The 9599-nt window shown below is 48.5% G+C and overlaps 1 protein-coding gene across 1 annotated transcript; it reads right to left on the reverse strand.

Annotated features, from left to right (window-relative positions):
* Positions 1-1135: 1135 nt before the first annotated feature.
* On the reverse strand, positions 1136-4567 carry CHADL (chondroadherin like). The gene is made up of 4 exons (XM_062491365.1): positions 4287-4567; positions 2537-4198; positions 1687-1853; positions 1136-1361 (listed from the first exon to the last, which is right to left on the reverse strand). Exons 1-4 carry the CDS (start codon positions 4539-4541, stop codon positions 1136-1138), a joined length of 2310 nt encoding a protein of 769 aa, XP_062347349.1. The 5' UTR covers positions 4542-4567.
* Positions 4568-9599: the final 5032 nt, after the last annotated feature.

Below are 9599 nucleotides of genomic sequence, written 5' to 3' on the forward strand. Positions count from 1 at the left end.
CTCACCTGGAGGAACAGTCAAGGAACACCTTTCACTGCACTGATTGGTGTGATCTACTCCCCAGAGGAAGCCATGGGGCTTTGGACCTCACCTGCACTGAATTCTTTAGTTTAAAGCCCGTCTCACCAAATTAGGCAGGCTGCTTCCAAGAAGTTTCTTACCCTTTATAAACGGGTAGATTCCGTCCCACTAACATGTTACAATCATTAAAGCACACACTGCTGTCACAGAAGCCAAAACCTCCACGGCACCAGCCTCAAAAACATATGTTCATCTGCACTATGGGTCTGCTTTTGTCATTTCTTGCTTTTGAACCAAGAACTGCAGAGGACTTGGACCATGGTTTGAGTTTTTAATTATTTTAACAATTGTACTGGAAATTTGATCTACAGTCTGTACCCTAAAGCTCTGTGACCAACTTCAGGAGGAGGCCCAAGGCTTGCATGTTGCTTTCCAGGCCACCAAAATGCAGTTGGTCAAAACATATCCTTACCTGTAAATTTATCTGTTGAAGCCTTTTCAGTTTAAACGAAGTTCATAGGTCCCAACCTATGCAGTCATGTCAAATAGGTTGAGCACATTCCATCTCATGGCATCACTTAGGGATCACTGATCAAATTCTGCAGGAAATGAAAAGGCTTCCATGTGCAAATGTTTTAATTCTGAGGAACTGCTGGGAATTAAGACAACATTTTGACTAATAATTTTTAAGCTTTCTAGCATAAGATTTGTGCCAGTGCAGAACCTTACTGGATGGTGCTGGTTGCAGTCCTACTCAGGGTTCTATGATTTTGGAAGCTGTGAAAGTGCTCTCAAAAACAAAACCAAATTTGTTGATAGCATCTTTTCCACATGGCTGGAGGAAGCTTTGGAAGGAAGAAGCAAGTATTTGGGTTTGTTATTTGCATCACCAAAGCATGCTGCAGACTCTATGGAATGTGCCTCTGTGTCCTGCAAAACCAAACCCCGCATCTTTGGCAAATCAGCATTGTTTTGGTGGCACCAGGCTCTCCTTTGCACCTTGGGCAATATTCATGTTTCCATGGTGGGGACAAATCTATATAAACTGCTCTAGATGGATTGTAGGTATGGCCCTGTTGTGTCCAGCACTTGTCCTACACACTTTTAAGAAACCCTAAGCTCTGCTCTTACTGAAGCCTCTGTCTGAAGATTTTCCCGACCTCTTTTTCTTGCTGGATTTGCTTGCAGCCTTAGTCTTGTTGGGATTGGTTTCCCCAGCTTTGCCTTGTCCCCAGCCAGGACAAGTTTGGAAAGTGGTGAAAAGCTTCACCTTCAGCCCCTTGGCTTCTTCAGGGGACCCACAGGTGGCCCCTATGTGGAGGTTGAGTTTGTTGATCCACCTGGAAATGTGGCAGAAGACCAGGGAAAGGAATGAGGCAGGGCGAAAGAAAGGGCAAAAGTCTATGCCCATAAGTGGGTGATCACTTCAAAGTAAGGCCAGATCACCTGGGTGACCTCTGAATATTGAATATTTGCCCACCCCAGCTTGTGACCACTTTCTCTACACCCAGAAAGCCCAGGCAGCTTCCATCCTTGCACATAGATGTGTGCTACATCTTACCAACACTGGAAAAGACCAAAAATGGCCAGTGTGCTAGGAGCTTGTGCCTTCAGCATGGGAGATCCAGCTGCTCCCCCAGGCTGTTGCCTCCTCGTGGCACTCACCTGCGCAGTGGAAGGAGCTGGCAGTCGCAGTGGAAAGGCACATCCTGCAGGTTGAGGATCTCCAACCCTGTGAAGTTGCTCATGTCAGGTATGTTACTCATTTTGTTGCTCTCCAGGTAGAGGCTTCTGATCTTGGGACCGAGGCCAGTGAAGGCATGGGGGGAAATCTACAATGGAAGAAGGGTAAGTCAGGGGCATGCTGATCAAGGCAGGGGAGCAGATCTCTGACCCTGCACTTCTGATCATCGTGGGGGACCTGACAACCTGTCCTGAACCTGGTGGTCCCATGAAAAAGCTGCTTTAAACAGGGGGGACTTAATTAATTCAAGCAGTTTTAATCACAGTTTTGAACTCACTAGACTCTTGTTCAGTCTTCTTAAAAAGAAGGTCACATACAGGAGATCTCAGAGTGAGACCTGGGTGCTGTTTTACACAGTTTTTATTAGGGTGCTGATAACACTACTTCCTTGAGAGGATGGAAATATTCGGTATAATAGCAGTGAAGAGTCCTGCAGGACAGCATGTAATAAGAGAAAGAGAAATCTGGCCAGAGCTGGGGGAAGGAGGTGATTTAGGAAATTATCTGGACCCCAGTGAAATTGGGTGTTTAAAGACTGGAGGGATTAAGTTTCTCCTAGGGGAGCCAGGAGTAAGGTTGAAGCAAGGCAATACTACAGCTGAGCCTGAAGAAATCTGGCTTCCCAGCCAGGCTATGGAGCATCTCCTGACGGCTTAGGAATTTGGTGATGTCTCTTTGGCTGCCCCTTTAGGGGCCACCAGCTCTGGGCAGCGGAACTTGTAATATGCCCTGTGGTGCCACTGCCCCTTGGGAGTCCCATAACACACTCACCCATTTCAGGCCCATGTTGTCCAGGTAGAGGTGCTGCAGGCTGGAGGCCACTGGCAGGAAGACACTGTCTCCTATGTGCTTGATGGGGTTTCGGGACAACTTCAACTCAGTCAGGGCAGGCAGGCCCCACAGGGCTGCTGTGGGCACCTCCGATAGGTGGTTTCCTTCCAGCTGCAGCTTTTCCAGCATCTTGGTGGGAGCCAGTGCTGCAGGGGCAATGTGCCTGATGGCATTCCCAGCTAGGTAGAGCCAGCGGAGCCCCCTGGCTCCGGCCAGGTCACCCTCTGCCAGTTCCCCGATGGCATTGTGCTGCAGATGGAGGGAGATCAGGTTGGGCAGGAGCTGGAAGGTGCTTGCCGGCACACGGGTGAAGGCGTTGTGGTCCAGGTCAAGGTAGGCCAGCTGCGGGGCCCCTTCAAAGGCAGCAGCTGCCAGGGTGGAGAGGTGGTTGTCAGTGAGGTACAGGTAGACCAGGCTGTCAAGCCCCCGGAGTGCCCCAGGGTGCAGCACACTGATGCTGCACCTCTGCAGGTGGAGTGACACCAGCTCCTTCAGGCCGGGGAAGGCATCCGGTGGCACCGTCCTGAAGGAGTTTCGGCGCAGGTCGAGAAGGCGGGTGTCCTCAGGGAAGTCCCGAGGGATCTCCTGAAGGTTCCTGTTCTCACAGGACCCATGATGGAAATCAGGGGAGCAGACACATCCCCGGGGGCACTGCTTGCTGCCAGCTGGCCTTGGTTGCTCTAGCGGTGCTGGGGGGCTGGGGGGTGGCCAGAGGCGACTGCATCTCATCTCAGGAGACTTCAGGGAGTCAAGGGACCGGCCACGGAGAGTAGGGGGTGCAGCACAGGCACCCTCGGCCTGCACCCGTGCCCTTGTCAGCCACTTGTGGAAGGGGCGCAGGAGGCAGGAGCAGAGCAGAGGGTTCCCATCCAGGCTGACCCTTACCAGTCCCCCCACGCCAGCTAGGGGAGGCAGTCCCTGCAGCTGGTTTTCCCGGAGGTCCAGAATACGGAGCTGGGGACTGCGGGCAAAGGCATCGGGTGCCACATCCTGGAGGGAGGCATGGTCCAGGAAGAGGTGCCTCAACGAGGCCATAGCCAGGGCTTCCTCGGCCACGTAGGTGATGGGGTTGTGGCCCAGGTCTAGCCAACTAGCCCTATCCAGCCTGGCCAGAGCCTCGCCAGGCAGTGCCTGCAGCTCATTGTGGTCCAGGCTCAGCCTGCGCAGGGCAGGCAGAGCAGCAAAGGCCTCACTGCCCAGCACGTGGAGGGCATTGCGGGACAGCCGGAGCCATCTAAGGACCTGCAGACCCTGGAAGACCATGTCTGGGAGGTAGACCAAAGCATTTGCCCTCAGGTCAAGGACAGTGAGGGACCCCAGATGGCCAAAAGCACCTGGCTGTATCTCCTCAATGCGATTCCCCTCCAGAATGAGCTGCTGGAGGGAGGAGAGCCCATCCAGGGACTCCTGGTAGAGGAGGACTATGCCATTGGAGGCCAGGTTGAGGTAGACAAGCCTCCCCAGACCCCGGAAAGCCCCTTCCTCCAGCTTCTCCACCTTGCAATGCTGCAGGTCTAAGTGTGTCAGGTAGGGAGTGGCAAGGAAGGCTCTGGCTGGGATGACCATGAAACTGTTGCCCCGAAGGTCTAGTTCTCTTGTGAGCTGTCAGTCACACAAATAAAACACCGAGTTACCCCAGGGCTGCCATGCCTTCTCTCCCCATCCCTCGACCTTTCTTCCTCTTCCCCACCTCTGGGATGGTGTCAGGGATGGCAGTCAGGCTCCCATTGAGACACAGGACATGGGCACGGAGGTTATCGCAGACACAGGGTGCAGGGCAGCGAGCAGCAGCTGTTGCCCCCAGGGCCACTGCAAGCAGCAGGAGCCCCCAGGATGGCCCCATGTTGGAGGGCACCTGTGACTGGGGGAGAGACAGCAGTAAGGTTTGGGAGAGAGTCCAGGCTCCCGTGCATCCCCAAACGGCATTGCCTGCTTGGCACCCCATGTGCCAAGAGAACTGCTGCTATCAGCTAGTGGGCAGGTCTCACTTTCTCTTGCTCTTACTCTATGATTTCACAAGTTATAAATGAAGAAGAGTGGAAGAAAGAGAGGAATGAAAAGTAAAGGTCTCAGCAGGTCACTCACAAGGAGCTGGCTTGAAACACCCAACCCATCCCTGCATTTTCTTCAAATATCACTAACTTCAGACTGCCTTGGTCTGTGAGGGCAATCAGTATCTCTCCTACAATTGTTTTGGTAAGGCAAGCAGGTGTTGCCATCCAGGGGATGTGATGACACAGGCTTCTGAGTTGCTACCCTTCTTTAAGTGGCAAATGTCCCATGTCTCCACCATCCTGGTCATCTGCCTCCCAGCTCTCTGCCTACTACGCTGCAAGCTCCATGCTTCCCTCCTAAATTATTCATAGCAGTGTTTGGAATAGAACTCCACTGTTCAGCTGCAGGAAGGAGAGGTTGGTTTTGGCTGGGCAGGAGTGAGTCCCTGGGGTGAGGGTGCCAGAGAGAGGCCAAAGCTGGGAGAAACACAGAGGAGGCAGCAGGCTGCAGATATGACCAATACATCCCACTAAGCTTTGAAACAGCATCAGAAGGGTCTGCAAGGCTCAAACTTGTGGAGCCACTGTAGTGCACAGCCCCATACTCGCTGTAGCTCATTGTCTCCTGTGGTCCCATGCCCCACCACTGCCCTCCTGCTGTCACCCCATCTAGTCCTGCTGCAGCCCATGCACACGCACTGGGGCAGCACTCTCCTGCATATCCACTGCCCAGTGTCACCAATATAATGTCCCTAAACTCAGTCCCTGTGCTGTGCCTGGAGCACTGCCATCATGCCATCATTCCCTCCCTCACACCTGGAGGATTTGCATTCCCGGGGTTTGCAGTACCTGGACTTCAAGATGTGTTGAAGAGAGGAAAGCGTCCCTTGCTCTGTCTAGCAGCTGACGAGCTCCTGCACCGGTGTTTGCTCTTCTTGCAGAAGTGAGAACTGAATAGACCCCGTTGTGTTGCTTTCCCAGCAGCTCTCACCAGGCAGAGCCAGAAACGTGGGAGGAGGAAAAGGACTGTGGGAGGAAGGGTAAGCCACCCCTGGAGAGAGGGCAGCAACCCAGACATTACCTCCCCCTTGATTCACTGGGGGCTGGGATCACCAGCCCAGCAAAGCCCATGTGGGGTTTGCATTCCCTGTTGCCAGGGCTCTGCCTTCATGTTTCAGGCTATGTTAGTCACAAGAGCTACAGAGGTGCAGGACAGAAAGATGACATCCAGCCAGAATTGCAATGGCAGTGGTAAGCCTGAGCAAAAGGAGAGGCAGCTGACCAGTCGTGCCACATTTACAGCCTTCCACTCCCCTAATTTTGCTTTTATAATTGTTTAGAAGAGGCTGGGTTGGCAGTGCCTTCATAATACATCATTAGCTTACAGAAGGACGTGGAGGCATTCATTTTCCTCCCAGACTGTTGTTTTACTCTCCCACGGAACAGGAATATATCTGCAGCCTGACAAAATCCTGGAAGATTTGATACTAGTATCTTGTTCCCCTTCAAGCCCTTCTCCTATTCAGAAGCCTCAATAGAAGCTGAAGAGATCATTGCTAGGTAAATGAGCAAACTAAAAGCCTGGGGTGAGGCTGGGAAAGGGCCAGATGTGGCATTCAGTGCCTGATGTAACATCTTATCATCTCTGTGGGTTCTTCAGCAGAGCCCAGGCAACTACAAGGGAGGGAGGTTTTGCTGTTGACAAGCCAGGGAAGGGGGCTTGTGGCCAGGGGAGATGATGGAAGGGCCACGAACAGGGGAGCAGGATAGGCAGAGTGGAAGTTGTGGCCAGAGTGGAAGTTCAGGTACGCTACCTTCATATCCCATACCCCATCAGGGAGAACAAAGAGCAGCTGCCTCCCTTCAGCAATCTCAGCTTCCAGAACCATTATGTCCCAGTAGAGACACTGGCTTCTTCCCAGGCCTGCCAGCAATCAGCTTTATGCAAATATGAGTATGCTAATAAAATGGCATAATTGTGATGTTGCATGGAAGGACTTTTAAAATGTAACTGAGGTCCAAAGAAGATGGAGTGAATTTTTGGTGGAGAGATCCACTTCACTCCCAGCACTGAATAGACAAGCACCTGCTCTGTAGCCATCTGACAATAGAGTTCTATTTTCTTGAAGTTTCGGGCTTCACGTTTACCTCCTCTCAGTAACGCTCATATTCCCTCAGTGACCCCCCACATCCCCTCAGCATCACTTGGGGCACTCAGCTCTTCCTCAGTGTTCTTTCTGGTCCTTAGAGATTACCTCAGATTTTCCTGCCAGAATATTCTATTCCATTTAGATTACTTCATATTTTCCTTCCAGAATGTTCTATTCCATTTAGATTACCTCAGATTTTCCTTTCATAACATCCCCATCGGTACCTATGTACGACCTCTCATTTAAGTCCCAAAATGCTACCTATTGATTACCTCAGCTTTTACCTCCAAAATATCCTTTTTGTCCCCCACTTATTTCCCTCATATTTTCCCTCACAAATGTTCCCTATTTGTCCCATACAGATTTTCTCAGATTTTGCCTCAAAAATACTCATTCAGTCCCTTGCAGATTACCTGAGATTTTACCTCACAAATTTATTTCTGGCCCTTAAAAGCTACCTTAGGTTTTATCATTAAATTTTCTCTGCCTGGCCTCCCCAAATTACCTCAGACTTTCCCTGCCTTTTCTCAAAAACAATTTTCTCCTCCAAAGATCCCCTCAGATTTTCCCACTAAAGATGTCTGCTACATGTCCTCCACAGATTACAGCATCTTTTGTTCCCACAGTCCAGTGGGAATAAAACTCTTCATCTTTACCCCCAAAAATATTCATTCCATGCAATCCAGGTGATGCCAGGGAATTCCAGCATTCCTCCCCTCTGAAGTTCTTGCTGTCACCTCTGAGTTAGCTCAGCATTTCCCCTCACAAACTGAAACACCGTGCAGTTCTGTGATGGTGCAGACCCATCCATTTTTTACCATAAGTTCCTTGATCTTGTTTTTTCAGCTGTCCACAATAATTTCTCCCCAGGATAGCATTTCTTATAGTTCTTGCATTCCCACCCCCCAGGTTTCCAATGCCCGTTTTACGTATCCATTTCAAATGTGCATCAGTTTTACTTCTCTTCCTACCATCTGTCTTCCCCATTATCCTGTCCTCTTTTCTCCCCTTAGCATTCATGTAACCTGCTTCCAGCTTGCTCTGTTGTTTCCTATGAACATCCCCAGTCACACCCAAAGTTTTACTTTCCTCTTCTTGAAAAGAAAGCACTTTACCCTTCTGGGTGCTCTCTGGACAAACTCAGTTTGGGAACAGGCTGGTAGCACTTTGACCCTCAGTCTGGGTGGCTGCCTGTAGCACTCACAGATGACCCCAGGACCATAACCATAGTGTTCTGCCATTCCCAGGACTGGAGATCTCAGTCAACATCTTCAGGACATTTACTGACTAAATTACAAATCCATTACAAATACGCAATTATTATTTTTTGTCTAAGGCTGTCAATGCAAACACTTTTGTACAGTTTTGGTAGATGAAGAGAAAGCATTTCCATCTGAAGAGAAAGAGTTACCACCTTCTTCCCCTGTTAGTTTTTAGCCTTCACTCCAGACTTTAGGAAATTTAGAGACAGCTTTATCATAGTGCTTTGAAGGCTTTTTTTGTACTTTGAGAGCAGTGTTTAGCAGCCTCACCTCTAGGCTCTGTGCTCAGAGAAGCTGCCAGAGAGCCGAGCCCAGTGGGGACAAAGTCACACTGCAAACCCTCACACAGCTTCAGATCTGCTGCAAGAGGAGAATCTTGAGAGAGATCCATTGACTTGTTCCCCACATAGCAGCCACTGGGAGGTGCCTGGCTGGCCAATACCTGTGGTGTTTCCATTACCCATTGAGATGGAGTCTGATGCCGGCAGGCCTTGTGTGGTTTCCTTGACAACCAGAAGAAATGCACAACCGAGATGCACGTGGCTTTTCAGGTGCTGTTTCAACTCCTCTGAAACAATGAGCTGCTCCAGCAGAATTCAGATAAATAAAACCAAGGTGTACAGCCAAATACTGAACAGCATTTATGTTCAAAGGCAAATTTGAGCTGAGCCTGAAATCTGCCATGAAGCAAACCCTCAAGAGAGCAAGTAGGCTGGAAGTATTTCTCCTATTCAATAGGACAGAGATCTTGCAAGATTATCTGCTTTGTTATTTAATAGCCTTTAGATTAATAATTTCAAGAGATGGAAGGTATTTCCATGTGATAGATAGATAGATAGATAGATAGATAGATAGATAGATAGATAGATAGATAAATCTAACACTGAATTAATTTGAATGTCCCTCTTAAACCCAAAGGCTTCAGATTAGAGTTTATTGCAGACAATGCACTGTTTATCAGAAGCACTAAGGGCTTGAATTTATTGAATTCAGAGCATAATTTTAAATTACTTTAACAAGAGAATGCAAATTTTTAGCCAAATCATACAGCATCAATAGGAGCAACAGCATATTGTAACTCATTGTATGTATGTAGGCCTGGTCACAAATTTTCTATGGACAGTAAATTCTTAAATCATATTTTCATGAATTCAAGTTATACTGAAAAGCATTTAAGGCCAATTATGGCCAATATTTTTTTTCAAGGAAGAATGCCATTATAAAATATTGAAATACATACAAATTTCAAAAGGAAATGTTAGTTTATTTTTCATAGTTTTGGCATTTCGTTTGACAAATTAACTACTCTTTAAGGGAAAATAAAAAAACATTAAAAAATTTAAAAAAAAAAAGAGAGAGAGAGAGAGAGTGACCCCCTAGGAAGTATCACCTACAGTAGATTGACAAGTAGTGTTAAAATCAAAAATATGTTGGGGGGTTTTTTGGTTTTTGGTGTTTGTTTTTTTTTTTTTGGTTTTAGCCCTTTTAGATGAAGGACTGAAATACTATTATTCCAGCTGAACAGACTTTTATTTTCCAGCTTAGTAAATAGTCAGAAACATCCATTTCCCTGCTTTGTGCTTGGGAGGAATAAGCA

Source organism: Cinclus cinclus, chromosome 4 (genome assembly GCF_963662255.1).
Source record: "Cinclus cinclus chromosome 4, bCinCin1.1, whole genome shotgun sequence".
Classification (NCBI taxonomy): Eukaryota; Metazoa; Chordata; class Aves; order Passeriformes; family Cinclidae; genus Cinclus; species Cinclus cinclus.

Coding starts and splice junctions, on each gene's coding strand:
- CHADL (XM_062491365.1), bottom strand. CDS start 4,541: ATGGGGTGCCAAGCAGGCAATGCCGTTTGGGGATGCACGGGAGCCTGG. Junction 1,854..2,536: donor ACAACATGGGCCTGAAATGG/GTGAGTGTGTTA, acceptor CTTCCATTGTAG/ATTTCCCCCCATGCCTTCAC. Junction 1,362..1,686: donor CAGCTCCTTCCACTGCGCAG/GTGAGTGCCACG, acceptor CCACATTTCCAG/GTGGATCAACAAACTCAACC.